Raw genomic sequence first — 23,864 nt, 5'->3', positions numbered from 1 at the left:
TGAATGACTTTTGGAAGTGTCTTATTTGCACAGGTAATTTGGCCTGCCCAGATGGTCCGTGCTGCCCTTTATTAGCAGTCACTTGTGTTGTTTCTTTTATTAGATGTATCACTGATTTTTGCACCGTGTCTTCTTATTTGCAGCAGGAGGATTCTCTTTTTGCCACCATGCCACCCCTTTGTCCCATTGGGAGTCATTCCAAGGTGCAAAGCCCCAAATCGGTCACTGGAGGACTGGGAGCTTTTACAAAGGTATTCCTCCTGACTTTTGTGCTGGGACAGGCAGCCCAGTAATGTTATTTAATGCTGACTTGTGCCACAAGACATGGAACCCCAGTGCCTGTAAAACTCTTACTGGAAGCAATGTATCTTGCTGCTAAGGGCTCTGTAGCATCTCTCAAAAATGTGTCTTCTTTTCCTGTGGGTCTGCTGTACCTGGGATCTTGTCTTTTATCACCTCTTCTATCCTTTCTGGGGTTCTTTTTTGAGTCACTCATATGTTCAGGCTGATATTTTGAAAGGGATGCAGTAGAAGTAATCTGCAATAGATCTGTCAGGAGCTTCTTAAAAAATGTTAACAGTGATTTGTGAATCTCAGATGTTGCTCCTTTTGACTGTGTTTCCTTAAATTTTACCACATGGAATATAAAATGGTTTCTGGCAATGTTAGGTGATCCAAGTAAAAAGTGAAAGAGGACTTCCTACCAGTTCCAGTGCCTACAACAATCTAATATGAAAAAACCTGAAATGAGGCTTTTTTTGTGTTGCTACCCTTAGAGATTAGATGTAGGAGAAACATAAAGCATATACACAAGAGAATGTGTGTATGTCAGCTATAACCATTTACAGTGTCTGTAGCTATTGGTTGTAACGTTGCAGGATGGAAATAAAAAACAGTTGGTTTGGAATATGGGTTTGAAACTTCAGAGTGTCGTGGCTCCGTGCCGAGACGCAGGGTCTGAAGAAGTCAAGTCTGGCCAAGTCCTGTGTCAGGATGAGTGGTACTTGTAACACTACCAGCAATTGCTGTGACTCTGTAATGTCACCTCTGAAATGGGGACTGCTTTGTCACTGTGTCACTTTGTCATACCATGCTGTGTGGGAGCAGCCCTCACTTGGAGCCCTTGGAGAGTCCCCGTGGTGGTGAGCACCACGTGAGTTCAGAGTGTGCCTGCCCTTCCCTGCAGACAGGCTGCTCCACAAGCCATAATCAGTGCTTGAAGGTGATGCCTTGGAGGGGCTCCCTGGAGCAGAGGCTAGGGAAGATTAAGAGAATAAAGTGGATATTTCTTAAAGGCCTTCAATAGGCACACCTTGGCCAGTCAGAAGCCTCCCAGAGGCTACACCCAAAGTGGACAATGGTCACGAGTTTTTCAGACAATTTTAAGTTTAGTGCATTTACATATGTTAATCTTCCAATTACAGCTTCAGCTAATGAAGTCATTTACCCCCAGTTTGTTCCCCCAATTCACTTCTGTTTATACTTTTTAGGGCCTGAGGCTGTGGGGTGTCCTTGGGTTCCAGGCCCAGAGGAATTGTTTTGTCTGACCAAAGTGTGAAGACAGTATCTAACCCTCTGTTTAGAGTTTGGAGTTATACACTAATGCAGCACAGGATTTGATAAACATAAAGTCAAAAATCCTAAGGCATCAAAGGTGTTTGCTTTCCTTGTGCGTGTTTGTTCCCCTTGCCCAGGTGATAATCAAGCAGGAGCCCGGGGAGCTGCCGCAGCAGGCGGCGGTGCCGGCGGCGGGTGCGGCGCAGCCCCCACTGCAGCAGTACGTCACCGTCAAGGGCAGCCACATGCTGGCCCTGTCCCCACAGAAACCCGCGGTGAGCGCCGGCGAGGGCACGGTGCAGTCCAAGGTAAGGGGCACACGGGCATCCCTGGGTGGTGGGAGCTGTCTGCTGGTGTTACTGCAGCCCTTGGTGTTTCTCCCAGGGGAGCTGGGTTGATCCTGCCTGGCTCCCAGGTGGCAGCACCGTGGCTAGCTGGGTTCCTGTGTCCTGCTTCCATGTAGTGCTTGGGAAGGGAGCAGGCTGAGCAGGCACTGCTGCATCTTAATGTGGGCAGGGACATCTCCTGCTTCTGTCCAAGCCATTGCAGCAGTGAGGTGCAGGTGCTTTTGGACTGTCCACTCAGAAAGCAGGCTGCTGTCACCAGCTCTTGCTGAAACTCACTCAGGTCTTTCCATAAGAGAAGGTGAATTCTTTCCTAGGAATGCAGGCCTGCAGCACAAGAGAATAGCACAAATAGGGAGCAGGGTGGAGGCTGAGCCAGAACTAACATTAGGTGAAAGCAGTCCTATTTGAGTGGCAACTCAAGCATTTTACTGTAGGAATCATGCCAATGCAGTCCTGCTTTGACAGGAGTGACACAGCTTTTAGGAAGGCACAGTGCAGTGACAGGATGACAGATGTGTCAGAAATTGTCTCCATTCTTGCCTCTTTCCATTTTGGACAGAGTCAAGTGATGTGCCAGACACTAGAGATTACATAAAGAACTTTAACATTTGCATAAGTAAATACTTTCTTTACATTTGCAACATTTCCTTGCTTTTGCTTCCTTTCTTGCCTGTTTGAGCAGGTATGCAAATACTCATGTTTCACTGCAGTTACCATTAACACATAAAATGGAAGCACTTTGTGGGTTCTGCTTTGAGGCCGTAGTTTTCCCAGGGGATCCGTTCCCATGAATGTGTTGAAACTGAATTTCTACATCTCCTTAATTCACCATGGCAAGCTTTATCTTCAGCTGGAATTAAGCCATTGCTTATAAATCAGTAAAAAAAAGGAATTGCCCTGTGATTTGAATGAACTTAATCTTTTGTGGTTACACTGAGATCCTGTCTGGGTTTAACAGTTTATCGTTTTACTTTGGATTGGCCTCTTGCCGATTTAATTTTGTTCTTGAGTGAAGAGCTTCTGTTCATGACCAGGCATGTCCTGAAATGTCTGGAGATGGGGGTGGTATACCAGCCAGGATTCCCAGGATGGCTGTGGCCAGCAGGGCCCCATCCCATCCCTGTTTGTTGCAGGTTGTTGGCGTTCCAGTTGGGTCTGCGCTGCAGTCGACAGTGAAACAAGCGGTGGCAATAAGTGGTGGGCAGATCCTTGTGGCAAAGTCCAGCTCCTCGGTAGCAAAAGCTGTTGGCTCGAAGCAGGTTGTGACTCAAGGTGTAGCCAAAGCCATCGTGAGTGGAGGTGGAGGGACAATTGTGGCTCAGCCCGTGCAGACTATAACAAAGGCGCAAGTTTCTTCCACAGGGGCTCTGAAAAGTACATCTCAAGGCTCAGGTAGAGTGATTTTACACCTTGTTAATAGCTAGTGATGGGTCTATAATGATTTATTCAACTGCAGAATGACTGTGTGTGATTGAAAATCTTGGAAGTGAGTAGAGAGCTCTGTAGGAAAATTCAGGCTGAGATTAATAATAAAGAAAGTGTTAATTCATTATCTGTAAGGGGGAAGAGGGAGCACAAGTGCTTTAAAACATGTGGTGTTCTGGAGTGGAGACCGGATGGATACTCTGGGGAATGTGCAGACTTCCGTGGAGCCAGGTCTCACATTTTTGCCTGGCATTATGGTCCTTTCCCCATGAATCCAGCCAACCAGATCCAAAGTGTCCCTATTTCATCCCCACATCTTCCCCAGTGCTTACAGGTACAGGAGTATGGGCAGAAGCCCCGTGTGTGCATCTGCACACAGCTGCTTTAGCTGAGCACAGGCTGGGGCTCTGCGCTGTTGGAAAGCTGCTGTGGGGTGCCTGGGGCTGCAGGAAGCCTGCAAACCCCACAGCTGTGCTGCTTTGGCCTGCAGCCACAAGTGGGACTGCATGCAGAGAGATTGCTTCCAGAACTATTAAAAAAAGTGTCTGTGCATCACTGGTGGAGTTAATCTGCGGTTAGAGCAGCTAAGTAGGGATTACTGAGGGCTGGTTGCAAGTCACTGAGTACTTCCATCCTGTGCAGATTTCAGTGCATACTACTTTCTGGAAGCAGCTGTTTTATTCTTTTTTATTCTCTTTCTAGTGATGGCTACACTGCAATTACCAGCCACCAACCTGGCAAACTTGGCAAACTTACCACCAGGCACCAAGCTGTACCTCACCACCAACAGCAAGAACCCTTCTGGGAAAGGAAAACTGCTGCTGATACCCCAAGGAGCCATACTGCGAGCCACAAATAATGCTAGTTAGTCTTGCAGGGAAATGTAATGAATTAAATAATGTAATCACTGCATAATTAATATGTTTGGCATTTTTGCTAGAAAGCATCTTGGTGCTGTGGAAATCAGTAACGGGATAGGGTGTCTTTGTTCACAGCAACCCATATGTGTTGCTTTTTAGGGCTGAGATATCACAAGTGCCTTTTGTTTTCAGTGAAACTGCTTTTCATGCCGTGCTCTCAATGCAGAAATTTTTTTGGTTAATAGACCTGTGAATGGAACTCCCAGTGAAATACCTGCAGCTGGGGCAGTTCAACTTTGAACTCATTGGCAGCAGGGAAGATCAGATACCTGTGATGTTTATGACAGAGCCATGAGTACTTTTTTTACCTCTGTTTCTTAATGAGAGACTGCAAAAAGTCACTGTTCAGGCTGCTCCTTCTGGAGACAGGGAATATCAAAGTGTCATTGCAAATTTCCACTGCTTGGTATCCATGACCTGTTATTCTGTTAACGAAATTGCATTGACAGCCAGTGAAATTAAAATTAAGAAGCCAGTGACATTCAGAGTGTTTCCAGAGCTTTTGCTGCAGATCCATAACCTGCAAAAGAGTGATGAAAAGATTGATCTTTTGTTGGACAGCGTTTTCATTTCATAGAAAGTTCAAAACAGCCTGAAATGAGCTTTGCTTGTCCACCAGCCCCCCATATCTCCCCAGTAGCTCCTTTTGTTCATGGCATTAGCTGAGCTGTAAGAGAGCACAGCAGCACAACAGAACTCTGCCTTATTGAATTAATAACATTACTTGACTGCAAAACACATGGCACCAAATGTGTGGCAAAGTCTTTTCAAGTACTTTTTAGACAGGGATGCTTTAGCAGCTGGCACTGTCTGATTACCAAAGGGTCAAGTCTTTTCCTCTGGTTACAGGTCTTCAGTCTGGTTCTTCTACAAATAGTGGAGGAGGAGGAGGAGGTGGAGGAGGAGGAGGGGGAACCCAAAGCACAAGCAGTAACTTGTCACAGCACCTCACCTATACATCCTACATCCTGAAGCAGACACCCCAGGTCAGTAGCAGAAGCATCTCAGTGGAAGCACACTGACATTTCAGGCTGCAGAGGTGTTAGGTGGATGTCCTGTGGTTCTGTAAAATGTGAAACGTTCTGGGACTCCGGTGTCTGGACTCTTCTCCTGCTCTGCTCAGAAGGTGTTCTGCAGCAAGAAGGCTGCATCCAGCTCTTAGTGCAAGAGCATCCAGTGTGGTTAGTATTGAGTGCCTTGTTGCAGAAGATGAAATGTTGTTGTGGCTACGTTATAGCCACAAGCTTTTATCTGTTGCTGACACTCCTAGATTTTTGTTGACTCTTAGATGTGTTCCAGAGTGCTGACCTCCCTGATTTCTTTCTGGAGCAGGGCACCTTTCTGGTTGGCCAGCCTTCACCTCAGGGCTCTGGGAAGCAGCTGACTCCAGCATCAGTTGTTCAGGGCAGTGTAGGAGTTGGAGCATCTTCCACACAAGGACAAGCCCTGAAAGTGATAACTGGACAGAAAACAGCTCTGTTTACACAGGTAATGTGCAACTGATGTGTTTCTCTCTTACTAGTTTTGTCAGCTAAAATACAGGAACCACAGCCACACATTGTGGAGAGCATTTCCTTTCATAGTTGTTTGGTTTGATGTGGAATTTTGAACAAGTGGTGCTGGCTGTACCACGATGAAAGCACACAAAGGCTTACTTTTATCAGACTACAGATTTCCAGCTTTCTCTTCTCAGAGAGGGTCAATTTGCAGGCTGTGTAAGCTTGGGGTTGCTGCTTTGTAAATGGGATTTCTTAGTGAAATGGAATTGGAAAAATGAATAGAGTCAGGTGCAAAAATGTACATAAATGTACTTGAACTTTAGAAATGGGTCACCTGCTAAAGCTCTTAAAAATCTTTAGGTTTGGTACACCTCAAAGGTCCTTCTTTTAAAAAGTACCGAGTAGTCTCTATGAAATTCAAATGCCTCAAGAGCACTCACAGTTGTTTATCCAAAATTCAAGGTTGATAGACATATATTTGCAAAGTCAACACTTACAAAGTTGATTTCTGAGGTGATAATTTTGTTCCAGCAATTATTACCAGAATTTGATTTTTTCAAAAGTATTTTGAAAATATTTTCTAGTAATATAAAAAGCATTTATCTTGTTTGTTTTGTTGTTAGTGGTTTTGATTTCTTGTTCTGTTTTGATTTAGTTTTTAAAATAACTTAAGACCCTAACTAATATACCGTTTTCCTTATGCTGCATTCTTTCTCAAAGGCTGCATCCAGTGGACAGACATCACTGGTGAAAATATCAGATGGGTCTATAAAATCAGTGCCTGCCTCATCGCAGCTCTCCAAACCTGGCACCACCGTGCTGAGAGTATCAGGAGGTGTCATCACCACGGCTGCTGCTCCTGCCGTGGCCCTCCCCACAAATGGGGTGGCCCAGGTGAGAAACAGCACTGGCAGTGTTCTGGAATGCAGTGTTTGCACTCCTGCCACGACAGTCCCAGGGAAAGATAAGTGAGTGCTCTGGTGGGTGGATGCGGCCATGGATGCAACTGATGCAGGCTGCCCACCTGGAGTCAAGCTGCAATGCATGGAGAAGGGAGGAGGCAGCAAAATGAAGAGTGTGGAATTCACTCTGAGCCTGTTTCTTTCTATGAGCCCCTAATCTGTGCCTCCCAAATGCCTGTGGAGAGTGGATGCCGTGCTGCTGCAGCCCTCATTCTGTATATGCCATCATTGTGTGTGGGCTTTTGGATATAGCTTGAGAATCTCTTGCTTCCTAACATCTGATAGATAAAAATTTGGATTTGCAACTTTTATTACTTATATTACCTTGTCGTGCTTACTTTTGAATCACATGTGACATGAAAAGGGATTTGTTATCCCTGTCTGCCTCTTATGCAGCAAACAGATAATGCAGCTTCCAGTTCATCATCTTCTGGAACTCCTGCAGCAAAGACACCTGGCCAGCAACACCAAATCTGTGTAAGCCAGAGCCAGTCTGCTTCATCAGTAGTGAATAAGACTGCGACTTCCAGTGTTGTAAGTGTTGCTTCCTTGATGACTACAGCAACACCTGTGACGGGAAAAGCTACAGTATCAGGTACTAAACTCCCTTCACACCTTTCCTAGAGAAAGCTAGAATCCAGGTGTGAGTTCTGAACATTTCTTCACTGTAAACAAAAGAATTTAATCACCTGCATTTGTGAGTTTGTGAAAGTCATGATTTCTAAAACATCTTATTAGCATAACTTTTGGCTTAGCCAAGGAAATTTCTAATAATTTGGCATCCTTTTGGTATTGACTGCATCTGTTACAAATAACAGCACAAATTACCCTTTGGTATTGGAGAGGAATTTTAGTTTTCAAGCCAGGTTTTCACTAGAAGATGCATTTTGCCTGTCAGGAGCAGAGTGTGTCGCAATCAAGACACCAGCAGTACTACAGACTTGATCAGTTTGTGAAAGTGAAACTCCACTGTATGCAGAGAGGGAGCAGAATTTGTCTTTGAGGCTTTGCATCTGCTCTGTTGGGATTGAAAAGGAGAGAGATGTTGATTAGAGGGAACTGGAGCCTTTGAAGTCAGAATTCATTAAGTACAGTGAAATAGGCTGGATCTGGATCATTCAAGTTAATAAAAATGATGTAATAAAAATGGGATGCCCTTAAATGGAGGGGAGTTCTCCTTATTTAGTTTTGTTGTATTTCCAGCATCTTTCGTGTCAGGGAGGGCAAATACAGCAGGTCTGAGAGTTAGGAGTTAGAACTGGAAATTTTTGTTTAGATTAATTTACCTGCTGGCATGTTCTGCTCACTTGAAATGGTTTCTTATGAAGTGAAAGCAGAGTAAAAATACAGAAAAGAGAAAATAAGTGACACTGAGCTCATCTGACAGTGTCTTCTTGATGTAGCTCTTCTTGTTTCCTCTCGACTCAGACTTAAGCTTCTCCTTTCTCATGGGTATATTTTACCCAGAGCTTGAAAATAAACAGCATCAATTGCTAAGACTGACAGAACCCTGCAGGAAGCAATTCAGTATTTTTCTATTTGCAAGGAAAGCAGCCAGGTGGGTTTTTTGGAGGAAATACACCATACTAAATAGTTTTCAGATTAAGACTCCCATTTATGTGTGAGAATGCTGTCTAGATTTTGTTTTGGGGGTTTTTTATAACCCAAGATGTTGACTTCATTGTGGAAAACTCTTGAAGAATCTCAGAAAGAACAGTGGCTATAAAACAGTTATTTCAATGTAATAACAAAGAAAAACTCAAAACTGCTTAAATTCTGAACATTTGTGTTTTTAAAGGCAACTTCTTGAAAAGGATTTCAAACTTTGCTTTGTTCTGTATTGAGCAGTGTCTCTCACCCACCAGGCTGATAGGGTTTGTTGGAAAGGTTCTGAGACATCAGTGTGTCCCACACAAAGGAATGGGTAGCACTAGGTGAGCCTTCCTGGCTGGATGTGAAAGCCTAACTGACTCAGGATGCTGGGCATCCTGAAAAACCTCCTCCTGAAAAACCAAGGCATCTTCACCAGAATTTGCATGTTTAGTACTTGGCAGGCAGCTGTGTTTCAGTACTACTACTAATAATAATAATGTCAAGAAAAATCCTATTTACAGAATTGCTATGGTGAAATGAAGAAGTTTGTTATTAATGTTTTAAAAGAGAAGCCTGCTAAATTTCCACAATCTGAGGAAAAGTTAGCTGAAGTTAGATTGAATACAATTACATGGAAAATAGCCAGTTTACCTGTAGAAAGCATGGACATAGGCCCAAATCACAGTGTTGGAGTGCTGGCTGTGGTGCCTTGGGGTGACATCACAAGGAAATGACATCTCCCTGTGAAGGAGAGAGCTGGCAGACAGGTGATGAGCACTCCTCACTCATGGGACTGTGGCACACCTTGGAGTCCTGCTGATTTCTCCCAAAGTTACTGATCATTGATAATGCCATTAATATCTGAGTGTTCTGCTTGTTCTTTTAGCCTCTACTAAAATCAGGGATTTAGTTCAGTCTCCAGTTTAATTAATTAATTTAATTTCCCAGTCTGATTAGCCATCCTTCTGGGTGTGTTCAGTGCACCTTGCAGACAGACTCACACTCACAACGCTCAGTTCAGGTGTTCCTTTGTCAGACCTGCTGCACAGCAGCCTTGGGCTTGTCCCATAGTTGGAGCAGGGTTATTTTGCCCTGCTGGCTGCAGTGGATGCTGCTAAGCTGAACTGCAGAGGTGTGAGTGGCACTGGGATACCTCCCTGAGAGCAGCTGTGTGGCTACAACAGAGCTGTAGTTCACTGGCTTACTACAGCCTTGAGCACAAGGTCTGGTCCTGACAAGAGTGTTTTACTCTGCTGAGCCTGCTTCAGTTGAAAGGTTTGTTACATCAACTTTTGCTTGAGATTCCTTAGGTAATGAGGAGATTTGCTTTACAACTCTCAGAGTGCTGTGCAGCATGTAAGAGTGCACACTGTGGTGCAGCACTACAGCGTTTGAGCCATCACTTGTGCCAGTGGAAACTCGTCCTGACAGCTCACCCAACTGTGGCTTGTTAAGAGGGTGGCAGTGCTAGGTTACATGCCATCCTGCTTCAAGCAGAAAGGGAGAGAAGTAGCTGGAGGTAAACTAACTGGTGTGTTTTATTTAACATTTTGTCTTCCGTTCTTCTTGCAGGGTTGCTAAAAATCCACTCAAATCAGTCTAGTCCACAGCAGGCTGTTCTGACAGTTCCCAGCCAGCTTAAACAGCTCGGTGTAAACACAGCTTCTGGAGGTGTTCAGACAATACTCATGCCTATGAACAAAGGTAAAGGGCAGAGGAGGATGACACACGGTGTTTGAAAATCTCCTTTGACACAGGGTAGCACTTGGTCACTGTTGGCATACATGGTCCGGAGTAGAGATAGAGGAAATTGTAGCAAGGAATTCATCCCTAAACTTTGTGCTGCAAAAAGTGGGCTGCTTCTGAAAATGTTAATTTGTCACAGTGTATGAAATTTGATTTTTTTTTTCTTCTTTGTTGCCCCCTTCCCTTTTTTTTTTTCTTCTTTTCATCTCCAGTGCTACAGTCACTTTCTACCAGCAAAGTTTCAGCAGTCACAGCAGCAAGTACAGTTGTCCCAAGTCCCTCCACGGCATCCATTGCCAAAGGTAAAAAGGAATTTCTTAGTAAGACAAGGAGTAAAAAAAGCTAGTGCTGCTTTATGCAAGTGGCCTTACTATTATCCTTGACTGTGGGTTCCTTTATTTCTATTATTAGTAGAGTTTAAATCAAGTTAAACTGACACCTGGGGACTAGGAATTTAACTTCCCCCTCAACAAATCCCAGAGCTCAGACAAATATGGAGGAAAATGAGAATGTTCTAGAAAACTACAAGGAGTACCTTAAAGACTCACAGTTTCAGTCCATATTTGCAGAATTACGTAGAGCAGCAAGTATTCAACCCCAGATCCTGCTGTTCTCTGCCAGATGCGCTGGAGGTTGCTTTCCAGCAGCACTCAATGCAGACAGCACATGTCCCTGTGAACACAGAGGGGAAAGAGATACACACAGTCCTTCCCAGAATCAAGCATGGGGCAGAGTTGAAACACCTGAAGTCCAGTTATGGCAGAACTGTCATTTCTCTTTCCATCCCATAGCTGCATGACCAGACTGCCTGGTTATTTGGGTTCGGCACATCTCTCGCTGCTTATGTCTCAGCAGAGTTCTGTCCTAGACGTGAGAAAGTTCACATGTCAAAATCAGTGATGTCTTCAAAAAAGTTGTGACTTTGAAATGTCACTTCTTGTTAAAACTTGGTAGCTATCTGTCCAGCTCTTTGTTTGCAGATGGGCCAGGCAGTTCAGTTTAGATCAGGCAGTCATATGCAAAACAGCAGCAATTGATTATGCAGGTGTTCTGACAAGGATGAGATGTGAGCGTGTGGAGATTTGCGGGGGGAACATGTTCTGGTAGGTCTCTTTCAGCAAAATTGAAGGTCAAATTGTTCATGCTTAGCAATGAGAATGCAAACAATAAATGAAGGGATGTTATGTAAGGCCTTTAGTCTTACTGAAGTCTCACAAGGCTGTCTGGTACTTTTATCATGCTGGCTGAACTTTTTGTCTTAAAATGTGCTCTGTTTCTTTGAAGTTAAGATGGAGCCTGATTCAACAGGACAAAACTGCAGTTCTGTGGGTACCCAAGAAGGCCAAGCAGCAGTTAAAACAGAAGAGAGCTCTGAACTTGGGAATTATGTTATCAAGTAATTGTTCATTTCTCTATAAGGATTTCTGATCTTTGAAGTGCTGGGGGAACGGAGATGGTTCTGGGGATGCGTGCAGTCGTGTTACTTTGACCTAGAAATGCATTATAAAATCTGTCCCATATACTGCTGTATCTGTACTAATCCTGTTGGGTGGCATTTGTTTCAGACAGTGTTGCAATGTTTTATTTGTGAATGGATTTTTATGCACGGTTCACAAAAGGGAAAAAATTATTTGAAGATTCGCAGTTGTTTTGGGCTTTGCTAAAATCACAAGCTGCTAAAATCTCTTTACCATCCCGTGCTTGTGAAAGTCCCATGGCCACTGCATGGCCTTAGTCAGGTCACACTGCCCAGTGAAATGCAGCTCTGAAAAGGGGCATCTGAAATAAGTAGAACTGTCCACCTTCTGGACTCTCAAGTCTTGTGAAGCTCATGTATTTGCGTAATTACTTAGTATGAGGGCTGCTTTGCTTTAGAATTAGAATTAAATAATAATGAGTATTTGATCACTGGATGCTGTGAAATCCAGTGCCTTGTTTGCAGTGCTTTTGCAAGTACTTGTTAGTGTTTTTTCACCAGAACTCAGACTGCAGAATTTCCTCTGCACATTTCTTGCAGTGTGTAGGATGTCTCTTCTGCTCTTGATTCCTCCAACTTTCCTGTCTCCGTGGTTTTTAAAGTTTTGTTATCTCAGTGTATCCGGCAGATACTACCCTGATGGAGTGTGTGTAAGAGACAGGAATAAATCTTCAGTCACTACACACTGAAAATTATCTTAGTTACAAGATAATTATTGGAAAATACAGTTCCTGACAGTTTAATAGACTTATGGCTGGTTAAGTCAAGTCCCATAAAAACAAAGTGTCCCATGTTTCCTACTTGGGCAGCCTGCACTAATTACCCCTCAAAGTAACGTTGCAGCTTGCGAGACTAATGCAGGGATTTTCTCCAAGCCTGTCTTCAGTTTCTTCAGCCTGAAAAATTCAGCTTCAGATGTGGACACTTTGGCAAGAGGAAGGGCTGTTTGAAATACCTTCTCTGGACTGGGGTGTAACAGTTTATCCTCACACTGCTATTTGTAATGCCTTGGGGCTAAAGACTTTAAACCATGCAGTGATTTTGAAACCTTTTACATCTGATTCATTGCTTCCAACAGCAATCTTCACTGTGATTCTTTTTATCCCTTGCAGCATAGAATATTTGGAGAACATCCAGCAGCTTTTAACAGCAATAGTGAAGAAGGTTCCATTAATTGCTGAAAAAAGTAAGCAGTAAATGAAAAGGCTTTGCTTGTCAGTGTATCAACAGAATGCCTTGCATACTCTGTAGTCACAGAAGTTATTAAAAGGTGGAATGAAATGAAGCCATTATCCTAAAGAGTTTACCCCAGAGGTTATTCTGAAGATGCTTAGAATTAGGTTCTTCCAGTAAAGTCAAATACGTTGTTAGCAGTTAAAATCTTTAATCTGTTTTTTTTTTCATTAGAAATAGATTGTATTTCTTCACATAATGGCTGCAAGTAGGTTTTCTTTTTCCTGGTTTGTCCTTAATGGATTTGCTTTTTGCTTTTCTTTTTTCGTTTTTTAAATTTAAAACTGGGGTTTCATCAAGATGGCAAATACAATAACATATCTCAACACTGAAATGTGTTTTTATTGGAGTTTTTGCCTTCATTTTTAAGCAAAGGGGAATGATTTGCAGAGAAACATTTTAATCTTGTATGGTACTTTATTATTTCATTCCTCTTACTCATGTACATAACTGAAAATGTATCAGCTTTCCCTGGTAACCAGTACACTTTGAATGAGTGGTCCTGGAGTCTGGGTAGAGCAGATCCTCTCAAGCAGAGGCAGCAAAGAAGGAGTGAGAGGCACAGTAAAGCTTTCATCAAATACAGCTCTCGTGCTTTTGCCAGGAAACCTTTTCACTGTTTCATTTTTATGTTGTCATTTGTTTGGAAAAAAAATAAATCCGGTTTTCCAAAGGAAAATACTTTGACTAGTGAGGCAGACTTACAGGTCTGCATAATAGAGTTTAGGGGGTGGGGAAGGAGGCTTAAACCAGCCTATAGCTACAGGTTCTGTGTATATGACCAAGAGGGAGGCTGATTGTGCATTCAAAAACCAGTGTCAGTCCCTCTTGGAGACAGCACAGCATTTGTAAGAATTGATTGCAGCCATTGAGCCTGTGAGCATGGAATGCATTTCCCTCTTGCTAAATAACATCAAACCCAGAATTCATCTTATGTCACTTACTGAAAATTTAATAGAGTTTTTGATTTTGTGTTTTTTAGGTGAGGATGTAAGCTCTTTTTGTGCCAGTTCAGTGGAACAGTATTACAGCTGGAACATTGGGAAGAGGAGGGCAGCTGAGGTAATTCTCTCCTCCAGTGTTTCATAAGCAGTCACTAGGAACACAAGAAGGATTTCAGAATTATGGAACCTTCCTTGTTGTCTTATTTGTTTCCTGAATAAATTTGTTATTTTAAATAGCAGCATTCCTTTACTGCAAGGTGCACTGACTTGTGTTCAGTGATCCAGTTTATTGTTCACAGGCTTTCTCAAGCAGGAAGGATGCTGAAGGTCATTTTTTAGTTTATTTATAGTAAGATGTTTTTTGTAGCATTTTAAAGCTCTGAATTTTTTCAAACTGGTAGTATTTTATCCTCATCTCTCCTCTGTGGAATGTTACAGTCAAGGGAATTTTATCCAACCTACTTTATCTATCTGTGTCTGCTTAATGTAGGATGAGAATTGAGGGATCTGACATAAGCAGTACTAGTGATGAAATAGATTGTCGGTTCACCAAAGATAAATATTAAATAATATAAGAAGGTCCAGTTAACCTGGACCTTTTGTATTGTGGTTTTCCCTCTCTTTCTCCATAACTTTGCCATTTTGCCGTGGACTTTTGCAGGGAAGATGTTAACACTGAATTAGATCCTCTGCTGGTGCCAGCTTAAATGATCAAAGAGTTTAACCATATTTTAAGAACATATTTTGCTCTAGTGGATTTCTTGCACTGTGCCAACTTTGATATTACTTGGAGATGAAACATTTCAAGCAAGACAAATGTGACTAGGCCCCTGTAAATGCGTGTCCCTTTTCTTGAGGGTTTTTTTTTATGATGATAAAGCAAAGTTTAAATGACTTGTCAGAAGTCACTCTGGTTCCTGAGAAAATCATGTTCCTTTTCTGTTTCCCTTGCAACCTGGGTTATGATTCTGGTCTTTAAGCTAACCATAAATGTTCTAGCCGGTGTGATGAGCTTTCTCTTTGGTTGGTCACAGTGGCAACGAGCAATGACAGTGAGAAAGATCCTCCAAGAAATCGTCGAGAAGCACCCCAGGTTTCACAGTATCACCCCCCTGAAAACAAAGCACGTGGTGCAGTGGTGTCGGTGCCATGGCTACACGCCCCCCGACCCCGAGACCCTGCGGAACGAGGAGGATTCCATTGAGGATGTGCTGACACAGATAGACAGTGAGCCAGGTGAGTGTGGAGGGACAGGGAGCTCCTTTCTGCCAAAGACACTGTTTATTAAATTCCTGTGTGCAAGCACATCTGCAGAAGGGCATTCTTACTTTCTTTGTTTCCACTTAATTCACTTGGAATAACTAAACTTGGAGATGCTAAGGGCAGGCCTACAAGTGGGGCTGTCCCTTGTCCCTATCAGTTGTGATGTTTTTCTGGGGCTTCTCTTAGTTTTTATTGTGCTTAGGGGGCCCTGGAAGCTCAGTGTAGATATATCTCATGAAAGATGATCCTTCCTCCACAGTGTGTTCATTTATAAGTGGGTACACAAGGTAAGCATGGGGAGTAATGACATTTCTGCCCTTGGGTAGGCTTAGCCTCTGTTAAGAGTAAGCATGCAAACACTATGAATGAGTTCAGGTACAGAACAAAATACACCAGACCTGGCAGTGGCAGTGTGGAGCTCAGTGGGGATTAATTTACCTCCAAAAGTGAGGTGAATTGGCTTGTGTGAAGCTTCATGCTTTGTATTACAGCTGCTACATTATTCCACTAGGATAGCTCTAGGATTGCCTCAGTTCATTTCAGTATGTATTAAAATCACATCTTTCATTTCATCCATTCTTCACAGGTAAGCTCTCTTGTTTCACCTTCAGATAATCCCTTTCCAAAAGCTGAATGTTTTTCTGTTCTGATCATACTAGTATTTAAGGTATTTCACAGAAATATATGGAATTGATTATATATTATAAAGTCTGGCCCTGCATTGCAGTTGTTGAAGGTGGAAAAGAAGCCTACATCCACCTTATAATGTTTTTATCTAAATCACTTTGTGTTTGTTTTGAAGAGAATCTGTTTACTGCAAAGATTTGCACTGAAGGTTTTACTGGCTTGTGTCAGTCATTCTGAGAAGACATTCTCTTTTGCCATTCCACTGTGAACCTGTCTTCTGATTTTTTCTTAAGAGGCATGATAATGCTCATCACAATGTAAAAGATGATTTAGCACTACATGGTGCCTACATATAAACGCTCCACTTCCCTAAGCAAGTTGAAGAGCATCAGACTGATTTGTCAGTTGCCAAAAAGCTTAAAAAGCTTCTGTGAGAATGTTTGGGAGACTGACATGAGCCTGTTTTTGTATGAAATGCAGCCTTCTTGATTGGTGTAGGAGCAGATGTGGGAGAGAACCATGAGTGTCATGAAGATATAATTGGAAGGCTCTTAATGACTGTTTGCATTTCTGTTCACCATTATATTTGGTAGGCACTACAAAAATAACTTGCAATTACCTTAATTTCTTACCATATTTTGAGTGTGCATCTGTTTATAAACAGCTTTCCATAACCTATCATGTGTTTAATTGATTGCTTCTATTTCAGAATGCCCTTCGTCTTACAGCAGCGGTGAGGAGCTGTGCCGAAAACTGGAGGAACTACAGCAATTTCTGAAACAGGAGCCAGAACATGAAGAGGAAGTAGATATTCTCAGCTTTAGTGAGCCATTAAAAATAAACATTAAGAAAGAACAGGAGGAGAAACAAGAAGAGATGAAGTTCTACATGGCTTCCTTGCCTGCATCAGAGTTTGTGAGGGATGCTGCTGAGAAGGTAATAAGTGAATCATAAAGCTAATTAGAACTGTTGTTGAGCTATTTAGTTGCATTTCTTTCATCTATATAGGCCTCAGGACTTTTTAATGACAGTTTTTATAAATGCCCTGGAAAAATTGGACCTTCTGACTCAAGACACCCAGCTGCCTGTTCTGGCAGGGGAAAGGGAAGAATGCCAGCTGGGAGCTCACTTCAGAGTAGCTGTTTTGCAGGGCTTAGTACAGAAAAATCATCTTGAAAGGCTAAAAGGAAGGATAAATGAGGGATGAGGAGCACTGGAACTCAATTCTTCCTGTCCCATCATGTGAAAGATGTGGACTTGTTGCTTGGACCAGTGCTGTGTTATAGCAGTTCCTGAAATGGTGTTGTGGTAAAACTCAGCCAACTTCTCTGCTGCTTGGAGTTCTTCCTCCTGTTCAGTTGAGGGCAGAAGAGAGGGAGGTTTTTTGTCACAGCAGCAGGAAAGAGAGAGAGAGGACTGGCTTTGCTTGTAGGAAAGAATGCTTGCTGTTGTACCAGAGCAGCAGGAGGGGGTTGCATGGAGCAATTGTTGGAGAAAGAAAGGATCCCTGTCCCCACCTCACCTGCTGACAGCAAGAGACAAAACTTTGGTTCTGCAGTGTGTCTGTCTCTTGCGGCACAGGTGACACAATGAGAGTGGAACTGAGGGATGAAACACTCTTGATGTGGAACTGCTGTGCCAGGAGTAGTTTAAAGTGGTTTCAGTGGCCACAGTTGGGTGCAGGAAAGATGATGAGTAGATGGATTGAAGATATGTACAACAGAAGATACCCAGTGAAGCGTGGCTTTTGTGTGGACTTTCTGAAACAAAAACTAAAATGTGCTTTTGATCTTTCTCACTTCCAGAAGCATTTCTATAGGCTGTGCTAATTTTACCCAGATTTTTTTAAAATTAAGCCTGAGATTATACTGCTTGAAAGCTCTGTATGTCTACTCGCTTCTAACTACCTTTCATAGTAGGGATTTTTTTATGTTAATCTTATCTAATTCTAGTACAATGTAAGTTGCATTTTTTGATATACTAATTCTTTTTTCTCTCTCGTATTTTATAGATAGGGATTTCTTTTCAACCTGCTGAGGTACAAAAGAATGTTTATGCATCTGTAATAGAAGATATGATTTTAAAGGTAAGAAATTACTTCACAGGAAGGGCTTGTCTGTAATTGTATTAACTCAGCAATTAGAAAAAAAGATGGAATATCTTTATTAATGTGCATTTATCAAATCAAGATCTGTCTTTCTGCATGAATAGATAGATAAATAGCTGCCCAAAAAGGGTCCTACACTTTTGTGTGGGTTTTCAGTTTTCTGGCTGATTTGTTGACACAGAATAGTGATTTGCAAATTCTCACCACCACTAAGATACTGACTCATTCTGTAATTTTGAAAGTACTTCTTGCTTTGTCCTTCCCTTCAGAACTGGGTGGGAATCTTTCAGATTCTGTAAGACTTGATTGCTTTATCCAAGGTTAGCTATATTTTCCTAAATACTGCTCAGTTACTTTGCCCAGTTTGTCTCTGCTGGGAGACTGCTGAATTCCTGCGGAGAGTAGCAATTCTGCCATGAGTGAGAAACTATTTCTCTATCATAATCACTTCTGGAAAAACAGAGAAATGGTTTTGCACCGAAATTTGAACAGCAGGGATCTGGAGTTCCTGGGTTTGGACTGAAGGCTAACACAGATTATTTCTAGCAGCACTCTGGTGTATTTCATGCCAAAGGTGATTTTGGGGTTGTTTATACAGACTGCAGCTTTCAGAAGCTGAGTTTTACAAAAGCTGATTGATTCCAGGTGACACATGCACTCACGTGCATGCCTGTGCTCTGCTCCCTGTTACTTGCCACAGTTGAACTCTGATGCAGATACATCCATTTGTAGACACAGATTGTAGCCATCAGGTTGCTCCACTATAACTGTAGAGTTATGCCAGCTTTCCTCACTGGACGTTGCAGAAACCTCTCCTCTGGTCTGGATACAGCACAGAAAGCCAAGAGCCTTAATTAGCTTTTGACTGAACCTTGGTTAAGCCAAGTGTTGGGCATATGGCTGCCCACGCTGAGAGGTTTCTGTGAGGGTATCTTGGCACAAGCCTGGTAACACAGGGAGAGGGCTGGGATGCAGGTATTGGTTCCCATGAGAATATCTGCAGTCTGCCATGTACACAACCTGCTCTGGTGTGTGAGAGGAAAGGTCCTGAAATGCTCCTGGAAGCTCAGGCTCTGGAACACTTGATCCACCCTGCTGGGCATGTACAGCTCTGCAGGTCTTGAGGGAAAGCAGGCTGGGCAGTTGCAGCCTGAGCTCTGTGCACCTCTGGCTCTCTTTCTGTTAAATAAACTCATGTCTTAAGTAATAAAACTCACTTGGACATCTTGAATGCCCTGTGCTGATCATTTGAGGATTGAAGCCAGCCAAAATTTCAGCTGCTTTTTACACTGATACTTGAGCAAATAGCAAGTTCCTTTGCTCTTTTTGTCATGCTGCCTCCTAATGCTGTCTCTTGTCTCAGGCCACTGAACAGCTGATGAGTGATATCCTACGGCAAGCGCTCGCTGTGGCGTACCAGACAGCTCCTCACAACAGGTACAGCACGGGGCTGCTCTGCCACCACTCACACGGGCACTGAGGGTGTCATGGCTTCAGGAATTTAGTCAGGCTTTGTGTGGTTCAGACCACAACACTGAGGGAATTTATGGACTATTCTCTGAGAAAAACCGAGGCAGGGTTCTCTGGTGTTGCCTTGCCTCAGAGGCAGATGACCTGTTTCTGCAGAGGCACACTGGAAGGACTTGCTCACTCTTGCCCCTCTCAGGTTACTGTGTAGACAGCTTAGCCATGGTCAGCTGGAACTTAACCTAAGTAACCTCTTTATTTTACTGATACACACTTTTCTGCCTCAGATGCTGAGTGATTTTTATAAAATCATAAAATGATTTGGACTGGAAGTGACCTTAAAGATCAATTTGTTCTACCCCCTGCCACGGGCAGGGACATCTTCCACTATCTCAGGTTGCTCCAAGCCCCATCCAGCCTGGCCTTGAACACTTGCAGGGATGGGGCAGCCACAGCTTCTCTGGACAACTTGTCCAGTGCCTCACCACCCCCAACAGTAAAGAATTTTTTTTTAATATCTAATGATGAGGCCACATTTTGATTTCTGTTCAGCAGCATGATTTGGGATAACTTAAATTGATTTAAAAGAACCCAAACACTATGAGAAAACGCTCAGTTTAAATATTCACTTGTATGCTATATAAATATTTACATAATATATTAAAAAGTATGAAAACATATATAGAAGTACACACACAACAGTTGTGCTATACAAGTTCAAGAATTCATACTTTAGAACTTGATTTTCCTGTCCCATTGCCCAAGAGGTTCCCCCCAGTCGTTTGAGTGGCTTTTTTTGTGCTGTGATATTTTAATGCTTTCCCTGCATTGTTCTAACTCCTGCTCCTACTCTTATATCCTTTTTTTATTTTGATTGTTATTTTTGACTTGCTGCTTTATGTACCTGTGTTTTTTTGTGTATTATAATAGCATCTCTGATGCATTCCCTGCAGGACTCCAAGAGAGATCACAGTGATGAATATTCACAAAGCCATCTGTAATATTCCCTTTCTTGACTTCCTCACAAACAAACATATGAAGATACTAAATGAGGAGCAATGAAATAGAGCAGAGAAGGTGCTACAGGAAAGGTGGATTTATGACTGAAGTTGGGCTGACAAATCCAGTATTTCTGTAGGACACTATTACATTTATAACATTGGGCTACTAGATTGTTACCTCCAATTAAAGATGCACCTTAATGCAACAAAATGATGCTCTGTTCCAAATCAAGTTGTTAAATGTCAGTGTTTACTTGGTAAGTGTATGTTCAGTGGCTGAACAAACATTGTCAGTTTGCATCGAGTTGCTAGCTGTGAGAGACTCCACAGGCCTGGTCCCTCTGAGACGGCTCTGCTGGTGAGACTAAACTGGTTTTTAAGATGAGAAATGATGTTTTTTTAATGCAGTCTACATATGTGTTGGTTTCCCCATGCAGTGAGCAGGGCACTTGCTTTGGCACTCTGAATATGGGAAAAGTCAAAGGCAGCTCTGTAAGGTGGGCCATTTGAGTAGATGGGTGGATTAGGTGTGGGCTGGGGGGAGTAGAAGCCTGATGGCAGCAGCAGATTTGGCCATTCTTGCCTGAGCATGATGTGTGTGACTGAGGACACAGCTGTGTAGGTTTGTCAGCAGTGTACTCAGCTAAGTGTCACCTCACCAAATTCCTTGCCTCTCTAGAGGAGGTGTCAGGTGCCACCTTTCTTAGTCACCTTGGAAAGGGTAGACTGGCACATCCTCAAGCAAGATGAACAAACCACAATCAGGAGAGATTTGACTGACCACTTGTCCTGCATGGGAAAGGAGAGGAACAAAGACAATATTCAGGGTTTGTGGGCTTGGGCTGGCTGAAATGCTTTGCTTGCCCAGCAAGTGCCTCCCCAGGCTGCCAGAAGGTTTGAAGAGTGCTGGAGGGCAGATGACCAGCGGTGTTGTACAAGTATTAATGTTGCAGCAGTGTTCACCAAGTATCAGCCTAAACTGTGAAGTGCTGTGGGAGCAGCACTGCTTTGGCTTAAGTTCTGTTAAACACAAGAGGCCTGGTAGGATCAAAAAATCAAAGATTTGCTGCTTGTGGGGAGATCTTCTGATGTCTTGACTGCAGGAAGAAGTTCTGCTACTAACCCCAGCACTTACCTGTCTCAGGAACACCACTGGTGAGGGAGACATGTCTGCAGCCTGGCTATCAACACCTTGCTGAAGAAAGCTTCGTTGACAACATCCTGACCACCCCACATCCACTACCCCTTTGTCCTGCCCCATGGGTGCTTGCTGGTAGTGTGAATAAGCCATTGTGAAGTTGGTGGGACTCCTGTGGGACTGTCGTGCTTTCAGCATGCTTGTTTTGTCTGGCAGTGCTGTCATGGGTGGAGCATGGGCCAAACAGCCAGAACCTCCAGTGCGCTGATCTCAGCTGGGTCTCTGATCTGCTGCATGGCCTTTGATTTAATCACTCTGTGCCTCAGTTTCCCCATCTCTGAGCATGGGGAGCAGGATACCTACCTCACAGGGGTGTACTGAGGCCTCGCTCTTGTTGGTGCCGTGCTTTGACAATACAAAGCCTTTTATAAACATTAAACTACAGTTACCTTTCTTGGCCTGGGGTAGGAGCAGAATGTTATCTTATGGTGCTTTTTTGGGGCTAGAACACATGCAATGGTAACTACAGTAGCATGCAGGAACTGTGAAAAATGCTTCAGTTCAAGGCTTCAGACTTGGAAGGAGAGTAGTGTAAGTTTGATGCAGCTGTTAAACTGAAGAAAGCACTGTGTACCTCAGATGGGATGCCACCTGTCTTCTCCACTTCAAATAAAACTGGGGTCTGCAGGAAAGCCCCTCTCAGTTCATCACAGCTAACAGGGAGCTGCAGTTCTGTTGAATATAAGAGTGGCAGAACCTGACCCCTGAATCTAGGAAATGGGACCAATGGATAAAATCCAAACAGCATTCAGAGAAGGACTTAAATGCTCCCTAGGAAGGACATTACAGATGCTCTGGATTCAAAAGCTAATCCTGGCTTGTTCGGGTGAGCTGAGTGCAGGATTGCCTGTGAAAGGAAAGGGCACAGCTTAGCCCTGACATTACTTTATCAGCGGAGGTCAGTGTGACGGAGTTGAGCAGCAGTGATTGTTTCAGCTCAGTGCTGAGTTGGGAGGAATCCAGATAGCTGGGGGGAACTGCAGGCCCCCTGCTTTGTAGGCTGTCGTGAACTTGGTGTCTGCTGCTTTCAGGCACACCTGTACACTTTATGAAAGAGAAGGGCATTTTCAAGATCCCTGTCACAATCACAATAGCCTGCAGGTTCTGTGGGAGCAGCCTTTTGGGCAAACTCAGTCATGCTATGATCTGTAATGACCTCGAGTACTGTGTGCAGTTTTGGGTGCCGCAATATAAAAAAGACATTAAACTATTGGAGAGCATCCAAAGCAGGGCCACAAGGATGGGGAAGGGTCTGGAGGGGAAGCTGTAGGAACAGCTGAGGTCACTTGGTCTGTTCAGCCTGGAGGAGACGGAGGTGAGACCTCATTGTGGTCTTCAGCATCCTCCTGAGGGGCAGGTACCAGTCTCCTCACTCATGAGTAGTGACAGGACCCAAGGAAATGGCATGAAGTTGAGTTAGAGGAGGTTTAGGTTGAGTATCGGGAAAAGATTCTTCACCCAGAGGGTGGTTGGGTACCGGAACAGGCTCCCCAGGGCAGTGGGCAAAGCACCAAACGTGTCTGAGTTCAAGATGTGTTTGGACAACGCTCTCAGACACGTGGTGTGACTTGGGGTGACCTGTACAGGGCCAGGAGTTGGACTCAGTGATCCCTGTGGGTCCCTTCCAACTCAGCGTGTTCTGTGATTCTGTACACATGCATTTCCAGCCCCCGTCTCCTGCAGGCTTTGTTTCTGGGACTCTGATAACACCCAGAGCAGCTTTTGAGGATGCAGGAGCTCATTTTTGGGCATCTGTTTGCAAATTGTGGCTTCTTTGCCTGTGTCCTGCTTTTCTATAAGGAATGGAGTTTCAGAAAACGTCTTGAACCTGGCCCTCAAGCAGGCAGGTACATACCCCTCTTAATGGGGAACTTGTAGTGGAGATCTATTGCTACGTTTCTGAGCAACCACAGGTTATTCTCCTAGGAGATGCTATATTACTAGTATATAAAGTTTGCTGAAGAAAAATAAACTGTTAAAAGCAGATAGAAAATGACACATTTGTTTAGTTCTTCAGATGTAGGAAACGTTTGCAACAAGTTCTTTGCATTTTGAATAGTGGTGGGAGAAAAATTTGAAGTTCCTGTGGGAATTGCTTGGAGATAAATAAGGTAGAGGTTGTGGAATTTCACACATCCCTTCAGGTGTTTGTGGAATGCTACAGGTGCGGTGTGCTGAAACGTTATGGTATATTTCTCTGACTTTCTGAAGAGTTAAAGATCTCTTTACGAATATTGCCCCTATTTGTAATGCTGAGTGTTTAATTCCTTCATGTTATCTGTATTATACTGTATAATTGTGTAATATACGTATGTTTACAATAAAATCTTTTATTAGCTGTGGTAGGATGGTCTTGACTGTCACCTGTCACTCAAAGTTTCTCCAGATCCACAGATATTTTTGTGCTCTGTATATTCAGAATGTTGCAGTTAGTTCTGGATAAGAATTGGTAATTGAGGAATTTATCTGAAGGAAAAGGTAATTTTTCCCTTTTCAAG

General features: G+C 43.3%; 1 protein-coding gene across 4 annotated transcripts in view; it reads left to right on the top strand.

The window, feature by feature from the left end:
• YEATS2 (YEATS domain containing 2) overlaps positions 1-23,534 on the top strand; it is a 48,114-nt gene extending 24,580 nt beyond the window's left edge. For 2 of the 4 annotated variants that reach the window (XM_058843891.1, XM_058843888.1), the window contains 18 exons: positions 144-251; positions 1,695-1,865; positions 3,038-3,296; positions 4,032-4,193; positions 5,099-5,235; positions 5,582-5,737; positions 6,469-6,642; positions 7,107-7,305; positions 9,876-10,007; positions 10,262-10,351; positions 11,334-11,445; positions 12,639-12,712; positions 13,742-13,821; positions 14,738-14,939; positions 16,303-16,529; positions 17,605-17,679; positions 19,064-19,137; positions 20,121-23,534. In XM_058843891.1, the coding sequence (XP_058699874.1) occupies positions 144-251; positions 1,695-1,865; positions 3,038-3,296; positions 4,032-4,193; positions 5,099-5,235; positions 5,582-5,737; positions 6,469-6,642; positions 7,107-7,305; positions 9,876-10,007; positions 10,262-10,351; positions 11,334-11,445; positions 12,639-12,712; positions 13,742-13,821; positions 14,738-14,939; positions 16,303-16,529; positions 17,605-17,679; positions 19,064-19,137; positions 20,121-20,229 (2,541 nt within the window). In that variant the 3' untranslated portion in view covers positions 20,230-23,534. Of the gene's footprint in view, positions 1-143; positions 252-1,694; positions 1,866-3,037; positions 3,297-4,031; positions 4,194-5,098; positions 5,236-5,581; positions 5,738-6,468; positions 6,643-7,106; positions 7,306-9,875; positions 10,008-10,261; positions 10,352-11,333; positions 11,446-12,638; positions 12,713-13,741; positions 13,822-14,737; positions 14,940-16,302; positions 16,530-17,604; positions 17,680-19,063; positions 19,138-20,120 lie in introns of those variants that run through there. The other 2 variants (XM_058843890.1, XM_058843892.1) reach the window with 2 other exon arrangements.
• The last annotated feature ends 330 nt before the right edge of the window (positions 23,535-23,864 follow it).

Source organism: Poecile atricapillus, chromosome 8 (assembly GCF_030490865.1).
Source record: "Poecile atricapillus isolate bPoeAtr1 chromosome 8, bPoeAtr1.hap1, whole genome shotgun sequence".
In the NCBI taxonomy this organism is placed as follows: domain Eukaryota; kingdom Metazoa; phylum Chordata; class Aves; order Passeriformes; family Paridae; genus Poecile; species Poecile atricapillus.
The sequence above is the reverse complement of the archived record's forward strand: the minus strand, read 5'-3'. Positions and strand labels throughout refer to the sequence as shown.